A 17,500-nucleotide genomic window follows, 5' to 3' on the forward strand; every position below is an offset into this window, starting at 1 on the left:
TCCCCGCCTTGACGTGAACTCACATGGGTGGGTTGCATGAGCGAACTTAGCAGCGTTAAGAACGTTTCTAACTTCTGGACAAATTCCATACACTTTGGAGCATTCTTAAGGCTAATTTACACTAGGCATCTCAACTCCCAGCAACTAGTTGTGCTAGCGTTGCCGAGCTAGATGAGGAAGGATATTGTGAGTTGGTGGCAGTTGTCGACCCTTTATTTTTAGACCCAGCCTATCTGGTTTTCCCGATCAAGATGCGCTTCAAGTTGCCGTAGCTGAAATAGATATCACCTCCCACCCAATATCCTATGGAGTTGGCCGCCAACTTCGACGTTGGTGCCAGTTGACATGCGCGTTTACACAAGATGCGCTGAGTTGAGGCAACCTTTTTCTCCACCGCGTGGCATTCCTCGACTCGCAAGCCAAGCCTCGCTCGTACGCACGCAGTGTGTGTTTTTTGGACGCGATAACTACGATGTAAGTTGATTGACGTTGACAGAGGTTGTGGCAACTAGTTGGTGTGGGTTACTGCATCTTATCTCAACTTGTACAGTTGGTGTGCGCACAGTATATAAACCAGACCATCACACGATATCTTTGCGCGCATTTCATTCAAATCTTTGGCTGCTGCTAGGGTTTTTCACTGTCGACCCTGCAACAACAAGATGTCGAGTCCTGATTCCGCAGTTGTTCCTGATGATGTGCCGTCGACTCCTGGAGATGCTGCAGAGCACACCCCGGGGATCGAGTCCACCCCCACCCAGACTGACAAGAAGGGCAAGTCCCTCAAGCAGCCAAGGCTCACCGAGAATCAAAAGGAGCAGGTCTTGGATTTTCTGAAGAGAAATCCCTTTCTTTTCGACAAGAGGCAAGATGGACTGAATAGCTACCCCGAGAGCTTTATTTATACTATCTTGGAAGTTGAGCCAAGACCCACACCAACTACATGTCAACTTTCCAAGTTGAGCACAAGTTAACGCAACAGTTGTTGGCAGTTGGTGGTAGTTGCCAGTAAAAATGCTGTATAAAAGCGCCCAGCGCTTGCTGCGCGTGTGACGTGGCGGGGAGGCGGGGGTTATTTAAAAAAAATAAAAACTGCATTCGCAAGGGAGTTGAGGCAACCTGAATTCGGTAACTAGTTCACCAACGTTGAGCGGAGATATCGTTAGTTGACGCTCAACTTAGCTCAACTAGTTGAGCTAAGATACCGGCCTAGTGTAAATGTAGCCTTAACTCCAGGCAAACTTCGAGCTACAAAGGTCGACCATTACAGCCCGGCCCTAGTTCCTGTTCTGACCTGAACTCACACTGCAGTCCTTAACTGGGTTCCTTTTCTGACCTGAACTCACACTGCAGTCCTTAACTGGGTTCCTTTTCTGACCTGAACTCACACTGCAGTCCCAAACTGGGTTCCTGTTCTGACCTGAACTCACATTGCAGTCCTGAACTGGGTCCCTGTTCTGACCTGAACTCACATTCCAGTCCTAAACTGGGTTCCTCTTCTGACCTGAACTCACATTGCAGTCCTAAACTGGGTTCCTCTTCTGACCTGAACTCACATTGCAGCCCGGCCCTGGTTCCTGTTCTGACCTGAACTCACAATGGAGGAATACTACAAAATAATGATTTAATGCACAGAATTAACATTTCCAAATGCATAACAGCGTCACTCAAAAGCTGAGAAAACTCACAGAGAGAGAGAGAGAGAGAGAGAGAGAGAGAGAGAGAGAGACTGACAACACTGCAGAATGGACAGGAAAACCATTTGCAGAGACCAAGGCTTTGACACAAAACCAACAGACCTGGAGAAATCCGGTGAACAGTTCTTCTGTGCGGCGCCCAACTGACTCTTCATACAGAAGAAGAAGAAGAAGAAGAAGTTTCTTCTTTTCTTAGAATGACGACAAACACTACATGATCCCAACAACGCCTGGTCCTTGTCTTGAACGTGATCACAACCTGACTGGGTGAGTCACAGCCCGTGGCTGACCACCAGGCTCAAGGGGAGACGACAGTCATTCGTTCACTGTGCATTTCAACCCAGTGCGTGTCCAAATCTATGCCGACAACACACAGCAACCGAGAATGTATTGAGTCCTGCGCCATCAACGCACATCAATTTGAGAACATGTTCAGTTCTACGCCAATACGTTTCAAACATTCAAAACTTTTCTCGATTTCTCTTTTCATGACTGGGTCGTGGGAGAGAGAGAGAGAGAGAGAGAGAGAGAGAGAGAGAGAGAGAATGACAAATTTTTTATTGGCAAATAGCGTTTTACAGCTCTAGTGCCAAGGGGGATTATTCAGCTTATTTTAGCAAACGACGAAAAGAAAAAGCAAAACGAAAAATAAGGGGAAATAACAAGCAAATAAGTACATATTCATAAACACACAAACACTCATACATTCACACCCACGACATTAATACAACATATTCCATATTACTCATGCATAACACTAAGTAATTAATTCAAGCATACGACCATCCAACTTTGCAACTGAGCCTATTTTTGGTTATTTACCAATCTAGATTGAGTTATGGATCACCCCCGAAAGCGGAGTATGGCTGCCTACATGGCGGGGTAAAAACGGTCATGCACGTAAAAGCCCACTCGTGTATATACCAGTGAACGTGGGAGTTGCAGCCCACAAACGCAGAAGAAGAAGGAGTTATGGATCTTATATCTTTTTCTGCATTATGTTGAGAGAGAAAGAGAGAGAGAGACAGACAGACAGACAGACAGAGACAGAGAGACAGAAACAGACAGAGACAGACAGAGACAGACAGACATACAAAGAAAGAGAGAGAGAGAGAGAGAGAGAGGAAGACAGAGGGAAAACTGACACAGAGAGATAGTAGACGGACAGGCTGACGGATGGACGGGCAGAGACAAAAGGCAGAGATGGCGGAGAGTACAGTCTGTTGTGCCTGTCCCCTCTCCCCTCACTCTCCCCAGTCACTTCTTCAACTTCACCCCGACAAACACACACCCGACTATCGTCACGTACCTCCTCAATCCCGTTCCCTTTCACCCACCCCCTTCCCATCACCACCCCACTATTCAATTCAACTTTACACCTCTAGACAATACCCAATTCTCCCCCCGCCCGCAAATAATGTCCATCCATCCCCCCCCCCACCTCCACCCCCCACGTGCCCTATCTGTCTGCCCCACCCCCTGTTGAGTTTCACCTGCAAACACTGCACACGACTCAACCACCTAAGTGCGCCCTCACTGTGTTTGTATCTGTCTCCACTACCCCCTATTGAGTTACACCTATAATCAACGCACAGGACTCCACCACCAAAGTGCCACCTCACTGTGTTTGTATCTGTCTCCCCCACCCCCTGTTCAGTTACACCTACAAACAACGCACAGGACTCCACCACTTAAGTACCCCCTCCCTGTGTTTGTATCTGTCTCCCCCACCCCCTGTTCAGTTACACCTGCAAACAACGCACAGGACTCCACCACCTAAGTGCCCCATCCCTGTGTTTGCCCCCCGGACAGCCGTGGTACAGGAGAAAGAGGTGAGCACGTGCAACACGCCGTGCGGGATGCTGGCCCTGTCCTGTCCGCCCCGACACCGACTGGCCGTCAGGGAGGTCCTCTTCTCAGTCACTACCCGCTCCTCTGGGCCCTGTGCCCTGGTCAGTGCGTGCATGCGTGTGTGTGTGTGTGTGTGTGTGTGTGTGTGTACGCGCGCGCGCGCGCGCCTGTATGCGTACATTTCAAGTGTATTTGTTTCGCTATCAAAGTAGATCTTCCAACAGAATTTTGCCAGAGACAACTCCTTTGGTTGCCGTGTGCTCTCTTTCTTGCACTCAGTTTATCGTCTCATCCGAGTGATTAGCGTTCAGACCACCAAGCAAGGTTTATCATATATTTATATTATTATCATTATTATTATTATACTATCTTCACTCTGCGTCATTCTTATTATCATTGTCATCTATCTTCAGTCGATATCATTCTTATTATCATTGTTATCCATATAACTCTTATTATCATTATTATCTATCTTCACTCCACATCATTCTTATCATTATCATCTGTCTTCAGTCCATATCATTCTTATAATCATTATCGTCTATCTTCACTCCGCATCAGTCTTATTATCATTATCATCGATCTTCACTTTGCATAATCACCATCATGACAATTACCATCATCGTCATTACTTCTATCATCATTATGATTCACATAACATCCACCATATCCAAATCCACACGTGTGACACAGAGCTCTTGTGATCAATGCATGACAGCATCTGCAGCTATCATTAACATCCTGACAATAATAATCATTACCATTCCAATATCATTAATATCTGTAGCACGTACCGTGTTCAGACCCAGACCGATGACACAGATCCTGTGGTCAATGCATGACAGCATCTGCAGTAATTATTTGCATCATGACAACAATCATCCTCAACGTCATCACCAACCTCACCATCATAACACGTACAGCACGCACCGTGTGCAGACCCAGACGTGCGGCACGCAGACCCTGTGCTGTGAGCAGTCATCCGTGCAGGAGTGTGTCTTCAGTTACTCCCCCTCCCACCTTGAGGCCGTGCACCGGAACTGCTCGGGTATGCGCGCATGCGCGGTGAAGACGGAGCGGACGGAGGAGGAGTCAGTGGCCTGTCCGTTCTTCCGGCCTGAGGACACGGTCAGCCACACCGTCCTGGACTATGTCTGCATCAGCGGTCAGTCTTGTGAGGTTCATGATGATTGTGATGAATTCATGGACTATGTCTGCATAAGCGGTCAGTTATCTTAGGTTAAGCATGATAGTAATGAATTCATGGACTATGTCTGCATCAGCGGTCAGTCCTCTTACACTTAATGATGATTGTAATGAATTCATGGACAATGTCTGCATCAGCGGTCAGTCCTCTTACACTTAATGATGATTGTAATGAATTCACGGACAATGTCTGCATCAGCGGTCAGTCATCTTACAGTTAATGATGATTGTAATGAATTCACGGACTATGTCTGCATCAGCCGTCAGTCCTGTGAGGTTAATGATGATAGTAATGATTTAATGGTCTATGTCTGCATAAGCGGTCAGTCATCTTACAGTTCATGATGATAGTAATGAATTCATGGACTATGTCTGCATCAGTGGACAGTTATCTTACAGTTCATGATGATTGTAATGAATTCATGGACTATGTCTGCATCAGCGGACAGTTATCTTACAGTTCATGATGATTGTAATGAATTCATGGACTATGTCTGCATCAGCGGTCAGTCATCTTACAGTTAATGATGATTGTAATGAATTCATGGACTATGTCTGCATCAGCCGTCAGTCATCTTACAGTTAATGATGATTGTAATTAATTCATGGACTATGTCTGCATCAGCGGTCAGTCATCTTACAGTTAATGATGATTGTAATGAATTCATGGACTATGTCTGCATCAGCGGTCAGTCCTCTTACACTTAATGATGATTGTAATGAATTCATGGACTATGTCTGCATCAGCCGTCAGTTATCTTACAGTTAATGATGATTGTAATGAATTCATGGACTATGTCTGCATCAGCGGTCAGTCCTCTTACAGTTAATGATGATTGTAATGAATTCATGGACTATGTCTGCATCAGCCGTCAGTTATCTTACAGTTAATGATGATTGTAATGAATTCATGGACTATGTCTGCATCAGCGGTCAGTCCAGTGAGGTTAATGATGATTGTAATGAATTCATGGACTATGTCTGCATCAGCGGTCAGTCCTCTTACAATTAATGATGATTGTAATGAATTCATGGACTACGTCTGCAACAGCGGTCAATCACCGTACAGTTAATGATGATTGTAATGATTTCACAGTTCAGTTTTCTAAATCAGCAAGGAACCTTGGAGACATTCTAAACTCAAACCTCAGCATGCACGCTCAGGTAGTAAATCTGATCCACATAGTCAATTGCGAACTTCGTCGCATCAACTCTATCCGTCAGTACCTTGCTGTTGAAACTACTAAAACTCTTATTTCTGCTTTTGTGCTGTCACGAATCAACTACTGTAATTCTCTTCTCAAAGGCTGTCCACATAATATTCTTCAGCGAGTTCAAAAACTTAAAACAATGCTGCCCGTCTGACTCTCAGAGTCCCACGTAGTGATCACATTTCTCCTCACCTCCGCACTCTACATTGGCTCCCCATTGAAGCGAGAATCAAATACAAAGTTGCGTGTCTCTGCTAATCTGCTTTCCACTCCGCAGGACCTACATATCTTTCTGACCTTATCAGTGTTTACACTCCCGCAAGAAATCTCCGCTCTTCCTTTGACTGTTGCCTTTTGAAACTTACTCGTGTCAAAAAAGAACTTGTGGTGAACGTTCTTTCTTCTTTGCTACTCATCACATCTGGAATAACCTTCCTCATCATATCCATGCATCTGATTCTATTTCTGCTTTTCGCTCATCGCTAAAAACTCATCTTTTTAAAACCAACCTATCTATAAGCACTTTCAGCTTCCTTGTTCTCCAACACCACCCATGTCAGCTCGCTTTGGATGTATGAAGAGTGGGAAAGGGAGAGTGTGTGTTTGTCGGGAGGGGGGAGGTTTTTTTTCGAAAGATTGGTCATGAATGATTGATGTAACTTGTAATATTTTACTTTCATGTAAAGCGCGGTATATAAATGTACAATATTATTATTATTATTATCATCATTATTATTATTATTGGAGTTGTTGTTATTATTATTATTATTATTATCATTATTATAATTCATGGACTCTGTCTGCATCAGCGGTCAGTCCTCTTACAGTTAATGATGATTGTAATGAATTCACGGACAATGTCTGCATCAGCGGTCAGTCCTCTTACAGTTAATGATGAGTGTAATGAATTCACGGACAATGTCTGCATCAGCGGTCAGTCCTCTTACAGTTAATGATGATTGTAATGAATTCACGGACAATGTCTGCATCAGCGGTCAGTCCTCTTACAGGTAATGATGATTGTAATGAATTCACGGACAATGTCTGCATCAGCGGTCAGTCATCTTACAGTTAATGATGATTGTAATGAATTCACGGACTATGTCTGCATCAGCGGTAAGTCCTCTTACAGTTAATGATGATTGTAATGAATTCACGGACTATGTTTGCATCAGCGGCCAGTCCTCTTACAGTTAATGATGATTGTAATGAATTCACGGACAATGTCTGCATCAGCGGTCAGTCACCTTACAGTTAATGATGATTGTAATGAATTCACGGACTATGTCTGCATCAGCGGTCAGTCACCTTACAGTTAATGATGATTTATTTTTTCTTCTTTGATGCCTTACTGTCAAAGTAGATTTCCCTACATAATTTGAATTTTGTTACCATGGGTTCTTTTTTCCGTGCATGCTTCACACGGGACCTCGATTTATCGTCTCATCCGAAAACTAGCACTCAGACCACCACTCAAGGTCTAGCGGAGGGAGCAGTAAAAATTCCGGTCCGTATATGGGGCTTGAACCCATGGGAACACTGGCTTCTTGTCGGGTGCATCACCACTGGGCCTCCCCCTTCCACCCCTGAGTGTGTTGACCAGGTCAGTTCACTCGTCCTTTGATCAGTACCGATGCTGCCATAGCCACTTTCCTCGGTCGGAGACCAAGCTCTGAGCGCGTTACAAACACGGAATCATTTTCACAACAGGCTGCCTGCCTGGGAAGAGCTGACTGACAGCTGCGATTCAACGCTCATTATTCGTTATCCTGTGTTATACAGTCAGGTTTCAATCACACACACACACATATACTCGCACAAACATGTAACATTTTACGTGTATGACCATTTTGTTTATTTACCCCGCCATGTGGGCATACACGGAGTCGGTTCCATAACAGGCTGCTTTCCTGGGTGCAGCCGACTGAGAGCTGCATTTAGGCGCTCATCATTCATTACCTGTGTCAGTCATTCAGGCTTTAGAAACGTGCGCGCACGCACGCACGCACGCACACAACACACACACAAACACACACACACACACAAACACACACACATGCATACACACACACACATACACAACACAAAACATGTACACACACACACACACACACACACACACACACACACACACACACACACGCACAACACACACACACACAACACAACACAACACACACACACACACACACACACACACACACACACAACACACACACATACAAACACACACACACACACACACACACACACACACACACACACACGCACCTGCTGGTTCCAGAGGAGGCCATAGTGGACACATGCACAGTGAAGGAGACCCAGGTGCAGGGCCGCACCCTCTTCACCATGCTGGACACAGGTCGCTGGAGGAACCCGCGAGGGGGCGCTGTGTGCAGGTGCACGGCGGAGAGCGTGCGGTGGCCGACCACCAACACCATCGCCGTCTTCGTGGTGGACATGAGGCTCAACATGCTCAGAGAGGCTCCCTGCTCCAAGGTGAAGGTTGCTTAAAGTTTCACTCTCTCTCTCCCTGTTTCCTCTCTACATGAAAAAAAGTACAACATTACGCTGCGACTGTTATTATTCACTCTGAGAAAAAAAGCTATTGTAGGGTATGTCGCTGGTTGATAATTTGATGCATACGCACGAATGTGTGTATGTGCATGTAAGAAAGTTAATTCATAATGGATAGTAGAGCTGACAGATGTTGTCAGCTAGCTGTTTGATGTTGGTCTAATTTTCTGCATTTGCGTTAATTGTGCATGTGTTGAGAACATTAATATACCTTTTGTTTGTTTGATCTTATTTCTTTTGAAGAAAATGTATTTGCAACCCCCTATCACAAGGACTGTACAGTCAATGACAGTAAAAGATCAAATCGTCAAAGCGTCTTTTCTTCTATGTCACTCTCTCTATCAATCTTTCGCTCTCTCTATGTGTCTTTTACTTCCTCTCTCTCCTCTCTATCTCTTCTATCTTCTCCCTCCTTTTCTTGTTGTAATGTGTGTTCGCTACATCCCCTTCATGAGGGGCCATGGCCTTTATTGAATAAAAAGATGTCCGTGTCTCCCCCTCTCTTTATCCCTCCCTCTCTCTCCTTCTCTCTCTCCCCTCCTCTTCCACCCCTTCCCCCTCTCTCTCTATCTATCTCGCTTTCTCTTCACGAGGTTATGCCTTTATTTCTTCTTCTTCTTCTGCGTTCGTGGGCTGCAGCTCCCACGTTCACTCGTATGTACACGAGTGGGCTTTTACGTGTATGACGGTTTTTACTCCGCCATGTAGGCAGCCATACTCCGTTTTCGGGAGTGTGCATGCTGGGCATGTTCTTGTTTCCATAACCCCACCGAACGCTGACTTGGATTACAGGATCTTTAACGCGCGTATTTGATCTTCTGCTTGCGTATACCACAAGAAGAGGGTTCAGGCACAAGCAGGTCTGCACATATGTTGACCTGGGAGATCGGAAAAATCTCCACCCTTTACCCACCAGGCGCCGTTACCGAGATTCGAACCCGGGACCCTCAGATTGAAAGTCCAACGCTTTAACCACTCGGCTATTGCGCCCGTCTGCCTTTATTTCAAGTTGATGGCGGCATGGAAAACTATTGGTAGAGACCCAGAGTGTCACACGCAGTCGACGGACCTGAAGGAATCCTGTGATCATTTTTTTTCTGTGCTGCCCCCATTGACTCTGCAGAACAAGATGATGATGTTGTTGATGACACGGTTGTGTGCCTTTCCAAATGTGTGTTCATGCTAAATTGCTCAACAGGTTCGTTTCGTGATGAACAGTGTTGTTTGAATATCTGAGCGCTTGCTAAATCTTATCTTCAACCCCTATGGTAAGGGCCTCTTCGCCCAAACTACAACATGTGTTCGTGTTTGTATTGTGCTCTCTCTGTCTGTGTCTGTGTCTCTCCCTCTCTCTTCATTATCCTTTTTTACTGTGTCCCTACTGAACGCATACAATATCATACTTCTTGTTAAGACTCCGGCGACGTTTTTGTTCTTAGATTCCGAGTATGATTAGTAAGTAATGGATTTTGTTTTCACTTTGTGCAAACTTCTTCCTCACGAGTCTCTCATCAACAGACTCTCTCTCTCTCTCTCTCTCTCTCCACACACACACACACACACATACACACACACAGAGAAAGAGAGAGAGAGGGGGGGGGAGGGTCGGTGAAGTACGTCATGCCCATCACAAAGGCACTAGCAATCACTCATCGCACAGAGTGTAAAGCAACAGCAGCAAAAAAAAACAAAAACAAAAAAAAACCCAAACAAACCAAACAAACAAACAAACAACAACAACAACACACACACACACACACACACACACACACACACACACAAACGAAGCGGTTAATGCAAAGTCTTACTTTAGATATTGCAATTTCTCCTATCCTGACTTGTGTATGTTACGTGAGAGAGAGAGAGAGGGGGGTGGGGGGTGGAAAGAGTGTGATGAGAGAGAGAGGAGAGACAGAGGACACAGAGAAACTGACAGGCAGAGAGAGCAACGGACAGACAAACAGACAGACAGACAGACAGAAAGATCATACCCACACCAGTGACGCAACACGCCCCGCGATGGCCCCCGTCACCATCCCCCGCCGTTGCTTGTGTTTCATGACGTCACTCCGGGGCGCCTTGGCACGTCACGCCTCAGGCTGACGTCACGCTCAAGTCCGGGTCTGTGACGCGTCACCTGGACTGCGAGTCCAGCCGTGACCCCCGACAGGCGTTCCCCTTTGTGGCTCTGCTGAACCACAGCAATGTGGCCACTGTGGACCTGGTGCTGCACAAGAAACTGCCCGAGATCGTCTGGATCGGCTTTGAATGTGGGTGGCCTCCTCCCTCCCTCACTGTGGACCTTTGTACTGTTCTGTGCTGTGCTGTGCTGTGCCGTGCTGTGCTGTGCTGTGCTGTGCAGTGCTGTGTTGTACTGTACTGTACTATACTGTACTGTACTGTACACTATTATGTTGTGTCGTACTGTACTGTATAGTGTTGTACTGTACTGTGTTGTGCTGTATTGTGTTGTTTTGTATTGTATTGCACTGTATTGTATTGTTCTGTACTGCATTGTATTGTACTGTGTGTTGCATTGTATTGTATTGTAATATATTGTGTTGTATTGTATTGTATCACTTTATATTATATTGTATTGTATCGTATCACTTCATATCATAAAAGATTTCTGTGTGAAATTTGGGCTGCTGTCCCCAAGGAAGGCGTGTCCCTACAGTGAAAGCGTAATTTCTTTGTCGCCTTCCAGTGTATTTGTTTTCCTGAGTGCATTTTTCTACAGAATTTGCCAGGGACAACCCATTTGTTGCCGTGGGTTCTCTTCCGTGCATGCTACACACAGGACCTCGGTTTATCGTCTCATCCGAATGACTGGCGTCCAGAGCACCACTCAAGGTCTAGTGGAGGGGGAGAAAATACTGGAGCTGGATTCGAACCTGCGCGCTCAGATTTTCTCGCTTTCTTGGCGGACGCGTTGCCACAAGGCCAACACTCCTGTGGGTGTTAGAACCCCAATAACTTTGGGTGTTAGCATCCTCTAACAACTTTGGGTGTTAATATCCTAACAACTTTGGGTGTTAGTATCTTCTAACAACTTTGGGTGTTAGTATCCTCTAACAACTTTGGGTGTTAATATCCTAACAACTTTGGGTGTTAGTATCTTCTAACAACTTTGGGTGTTAGTATCTTCTAACAACTTTGGGTGTTAGTATCCTAACAACTTTGGGTGTTAGTGTCCTTGTAACTTTAGGTGTTAGTGTCCTTGTAACTCTAGGTGTTAGTGTCCAAGTAACTTTAGGTGTTAGTGTCCAGGTAACTTTAGGTGTTGGTGTCCTTGTAACTTTAGGTGTTAGTGTCCAAGTAACTTTAGGTGTTAGTGTCCTTGTAGCTTTGGGTGTTAGTGTCCTTGTAGCTTTGGTGTTAATATCCCAACAACTTTGGGTGTTAGTGTCCAAGTAACTTTAGGTGTTAGTGTCCTTGTAACTTTAGGTGTTAGTGTCCAAGTAACTTTAGGAGTTAGTGTCCTTGTAACTTTGGGTGTTAGTGTCCAAGTAACTTTGGGTGTTAGTGTCCTTGTAACTTTGGGTGTTAGTGTCCAAGTAACTTTAGGTGTTAGTGTCCTTGTAATTTTGGTGTTAATATCCCAACAACTTTGGGTGTTAGTGTCCAAGTAACTTTGGGTGTTAATATCCTAACAACTTTGGGTGTTAATATCCCAACAACTTTGGGTGTTAGTGTCCTTGTAACTTTAGGTGTTAGTGTCCTTGTAACTTTAGGTGTTAGTGTCCTTGTAACTTTGGGTATTAGTGTCCTTGTAACTTTGGGTGTTAGTGTCCTTGTAAATTTAGGTGTTAGTGTCCTTGTAACTTTAGGTGTTAGTGTCCAAGTAACTTTAGGTGTTAGTGTCCTTGTAACTTTAGGTGTTAGTGTCCTTGTAACTTTTGGTGTTAGTGTCCTTGTTAGTGTCCTTGTAACTTTAGGTGTTAGTGTCCTTGTAACTTTAGGTGTTAGTGTCCTTGTAACTTTGGGTATTAGTGTCCTTGTAACTTTGGGTGTTAGTGTCCTTGTAAATTTAGGTGTTAGTGTCCTTGTAACTTTAGGTGTTAGTGTCCAAGTAACTTTAGGTGTTAGTGTCCTTGTAACTTTAGGTGTTAGTGTCCTTGTAACTTTTGGTGTTAGTGTCCTAGTAACTTTAGGTGTTAGTGTCCTTGTAACTTTAGGTGTTAGTGTCCAAGTAACTTTAGGTGTTAGGGTCCTTGTAACTTTAGGTGTTAGGGTCCTTGTAACTTTAGGTGTTAGTGTCCTTGTAACTTTGGTGTTAATATCCCAACAACTTTAGGTGTTAGTGTCCAAGTAACTTTAGGTGTTAGTGTCCTTGTAACTTTGGGTGTTAGTATAAACTTTGGGTGTTAGTGTCCTTGTAACTTTGGGTGTTAGTATAAACTTTGGGTGTAGTGTCCAAGTAACTTCAGGTGTTAGTGTCCTTGTAACTTTGGGTGTTAGTATAAACTTAGGGTGTTAGTGTCCTTGTAACTTTGGGTGTTAGTATAAATTTGGGTGTTAGTGTCCTAGAAGATTTAGGTGTTAATGTCCTTGTAACTTTGAGTGTTAGTATCTTCGTCATTTTGAGTGTAAGTATCCTCGTTTTTTTAGTGTTAGTATCCTCGTAACTTTGAGTGTTAGTATCTTCGTCACTTTGAGTGTTAGTGTCCTATTAACTTTGAGTGTTAGTATTTTCGTCACTTTGGTTTAATAGTAACTTTGAATGTTATTGTCCTATCAACTTTGAGTGTTAGTATCTTCGTCACTTTGAGTGTTAGTGTCCTAGTAACTTTGAGTGTTGGTGTCCTATTAAATTTGAGTGTTAGTATCTTCATCACTTTGAGTGTTAGTGTCCTAGTAACTTTGAGTGTTGGTGTCCTATTAAATTTGAGTGTTAGTATCTTCATCACTTTGAGTGTTAGTGTCCTAGCAACTTTGAGTGTTAGTATCTTCATCACTTTGAGTGTTAGTGTCCTAGTAACTTTGAGTGTTGGTGTCTTACTAACTTTGAGTGTTAGTATCTTCGTCACTTTGAGTGTTAGTGTCCTAGTAACTTTGAGTGTTGCTGTCCTAGTAACTTTGAATGTTAGTATCTTCGTCACTTTGAGTGTTAATGTCCTATCAACTTTGAGTATTAGTATCTTCGTCACTTTGAGTGTTAGTGTGCTAGTAACTTTGAGTGTTGGTGTCCTATTAACTTTAAATGTTAGTATCTTCGTCACTTTGACTGTTAGTGTCCTAGTAACTTTGAGTGTTAGTATCTTAACACTTTGAGTGTTAGTGTCCTAGTAACTTTGAGTGTTGGTGTCCTACTGACTTTGAGTGTTAGTATCTTCGTCACTTTGAGTGTTAGTGTCCTACTGACTTTGAGTGTTGGTGTCCTACCAACTTTGAGTGTTAGTATCTTCGTCACTTTTAGTATTAGTGTCCTAGTAACTTTGAGTGTTGGTGTCCTATAACTTTGAGTGTTAGTATCTGCGTCATTTGGGTGTACGTATCCTCGTGACTTTGAGTGTTAGTATCATCGTTTCTTTGAGTGTTAGTGTCCTCGTCACTTTCAGTGTTAGTGTCCTCGTAACTTAGTGTCAGTATCCTTGTCACTTTCAGTGTTAGTGTCCTCGTGACTTTGAGTGTCAGTATCCTTGTCACTTTGAGTGTTAGTGTCCTCGTGACTTAGTGTCAGTATCCTTGTCACTTTCAGTGTTAGTGTCCTCGTGACTTTGAGTGTCAGTATCCTTGTCACTTTGAGTGTTAGTGTCTTAGTAACTTTGAGTGTTGTTGTCCTATTAACTTTGAATGTTAGTATCTTCGTTACTTTGAGTGTTAGTGTCCTATCAACTTTGAGTGAGAGTATCTTCGTCACTTTGAGTGTTAGTGTCCTATCAACTTTGAGTGAGAGTATCTTCGTCACCTTGAGTGTTAGTGTCCTAGTAACTTTGAGTGTTAGTATCTTCGTCACTTTGAGTGTTAGTGTCCTAGTAGCTTTGAGTGTTGGTGTCCTACTTTGAGTGCTAGTGTCCTAGTAGCTTTGAGTGTTGGTGTCCTACTAACTTTGAGTGTTAGTGTCCTAGTAGCTTTGAGTGTTGGTGTCCTATAACTTTGAGTGTTAGTATCTTCGTCATTTGAGTGTACGTATCCTCGTGACTTTGAGTGTTAGTATCATCGTTTCTCGTGCCCTCGTGACTTTGAGTGTCAGTATTCTGGATATTTTGAGTGTAAGTGTCCTTCTCACTTTCAGTGTAAACATCCTAATAACTCTGAATGTTGATGTCCTAATAACTTTGAGTGTTGGTGTCCTCGTCATATAGTTGGTATCTTCGAAACTCTGGGTGTCGTGTCTTTGTCACTTTGGTTGTTAATATCTTCGTGACAACACTGAATGTCCGGACTGGGTTTGCATGTCGCATTCCCTCTCTCTCTCTCTCTCTCTCCGTCTCTCTCAGTCGTTTATTCATTTATCTTTATCGTTTCGTTTCGTTTACCCTTCTTTATTCATCCATTCTCCATTCTATATTTCTCCAATTTTAATCTCCATCATTTCTTCTGTTTTTTTGTGCGTGTGTGCAGAGGAAGACAATTATGAATCACAACAGAAACGTTTTGAAGATTTAACCATCTTTCTGTTGTTGTTGTTTTTCCCCTGCTTGCATTAGCATCTTATTTAGTTTATTCTGGAGTACATGCAACTGATCTTTGTGTCGGTGCATCAGAATCTCTCTCTCTCTCTCTCTCTCTCTCTCTCTCTCTCTATATATATATATATATATATATATATATATATATATATAAGATCGAACCAAGTGATAGTAGTGGGGCCGGGTGATATCAATTGCATGTAAAAACAACTTCTGCGTCATCATAAAACCTGTGAACACTTATTTCAAAATTTAATGAAATGTGTGTGTGTGTGTGTGTGTGTGTGTGTGTGTGTGTGTGTGTGTGTGTGTGTGTGCCGTGCAGCGAACGAGATGGAGGACATCAGGCTGACCTGCGCTCTGCAAGGCTATGTCCCCATTCCTCACGATGAGGAGGAGAGTGACAACGTGAATGGTACAGAGAGAGAGAGACAGACAGACAGACAGAGACACAGAGGCACAGAGACACAGAGGCACAGAGACACATAGACAGAGACAGAGATAGAGACAGAGAAGGGTGGAGAGAGGGGGGAGAGAGAGACAGAGAGCGAGAGAGAGAGGTGGAGATAAAAGAGAGAGAGAGCGAGACAGAGGCAGACAGACAGACAGAGAGCGAGAGAGACAGAGCGAGAGACTGACAGAGAGAGAGAGAGGGAGATGAAAGAGAGACAGAATGCGAGACAGAGAGCGAGAGACAGAGAGAGAGAGAGAGAGAGGGAGAGAGAGGGTGGAGGGGGGGGGGCGAGGGGAGAGAGAGAGAGAGAGCAGACAGCATTACTCTGCGTGTGTGTGTGTGTGTGTGTGTGTGTGTGTGTGCGCGCGCGCGCGTCGGCGGGAGTTCATGCGCCAGGGCTTGTTAACTTTTATGTGTATTGTTGGGTGAATTTATTTGTGCTTCCATATCTGTGAGTGCATATTTGTTGGTGCAAGTGCATATGTGATTTTGTTTATCTATGATATTTTAAAAATATGATCAATGTTTTTCATATTCGTATTATCATTATCATTGTTATTTCTTATTTTCTATTCTATTTAAGGATCCATTTATCTATTTACCTATTTATTCTATTTTCATTTGCTTATTCTGTTTATTCACCTGTGTATTTCAGTTCTATTTTACCTTATTTCATTTCATTTTATTTTCCCTCAAGAGCGCCTGAACGCGTGTTTGGTTACGCTGCTGGTCAGGCATCTGCTTAGCAGATGTGATGTAGCGTATATGGATTTGTCTGTATGCGGTGCCGCCTCCTTTAGGGACCGAACTGAACTGTTTTGAAAGCAGTTTCCATCTACAAATCCATTTGCGCTTCACCACCATCAGCTCCGGCAGATGCCGGACAGGAAAATAACCCAACGCGCTTCGTCAGGCCTTGAGTGCATGGATGTATAAACATTATTTGTGTACCTGTCAGACTGAATTTCTTCGACTGCATTTTGCCAGAGGATACCACTTTTGTTGCCATTGCTGCACATGGGACCTCGGTCTATCGTCTCATCGGAAGGACTAGACGCTCAGTTTGATTTTCCAGTCAAAGTTGGGAGAAAGGGCGAGAGCGGGATTCCGGAACCCAGACCTTCACGCACTCTATAATTATTGGCAGATGAGAGCCTCAACCATTCTGCCACCTTCCTGGTAAAGACAAAGATAGCAGGAGCAGTGACGGGTGGCAATAGCCGAGTGGTTAAAGCGTTAGACTGTCAATCTGAGGGTCCCGGGTTCGAATCACGGTGACGGCGCCTGGTGGGTAAAGGGTGGAGATTTTTACGATCTCGCAGGTCAACCATATGTGCAGACCTGCTAGTGCCTGAACCCCCTTCGTGTGTATATGCAAGCAGAAGATCAAATTCGCACGTTAAAGATCCTGTAATCCATGTCAGCGTTCGGTGGGTTATGGAAACAAGAACATACCCAGCATGCACACCCCCGAAAACGGAGTATGGCTGCCTACATGGCAGGGTAAAGAACGGTCATACACGTAAAAGCCCACTCGTGTGCATACGAGTGAACGCAGAAGAAGAAGAAGCAGGAGCAGTAATAACAGTTGTCTGTTTTGAGCACGAAGAATATACATTTAAGTTGGGTACAGAAATCCTCAGTTCCCTTCAACAGCCGTCCCCAGCAGTGGCCATGTATTGCCCCTTGTTCTGTGACACTTGAACCAAACGGTTCCAGGTTGTTCATTTTCTTTTCAGGCTCAACCAGATCGATATTTAGATACGACCCTGTGTCGCAGGCTTGTTCTCTGCCAACACAGAAAAATATGTCTGTTTTGCAGGTACCCAAGCTAAAGGTCAAACAAGTGACAATGAAGGTCAGTTTCTT

General features: G+C 44.1%; 1 protein-coding gene across 1 annotated transcript in view; it reads left to right on the top strand.

The window, feature by feature from the left end:
• The window catches only part of LOC143283422 (uncharacterized), a 33,826-nt gene that overhangs the window by 3,955 nt on the left and 12,371 nt on the right, over positions 1–17,500 (top strand). The window contains exons 2-7 of the mRNA XM_076589660.1: positions 3,510–3,649; positions 4,488–4,713; positions 8,250–8,464; positions 10,641–10,812; positions 15,503–15,592; positions 17,454–17,489. Coding sequence (XP_076445775.1) covers positions 3,510–3,649; positions 4,488–4,713; positions 8,250–8,464; positions 10,641–10,812; positions 15,503–15,592; positions 17,454–17,489 — 879 coding nt within the window. The remainder of the gene's footprint in view (positions 1–3,509; positions 3,650–4,487; positions 4,714–8,249; positions 8,465–10,640; positions 10,813–15,502; positions 15,593–17,453; positions 17,490–17,500) is intronic.

Source organism: Babylonia areolata, chromosome 6, assembly GCF_041734735.1.
Source record: "Babylonia areolata isolate BAREFJ2019XMU chromosome 6, ASM4173473v1, whole genome shotgun sequence".
NCBI lineage: Eukaryota > Metazoa > Mollusca > Gastropoda > Neogastropoda > Buccinidae > Babylonia > Babylonia areolata.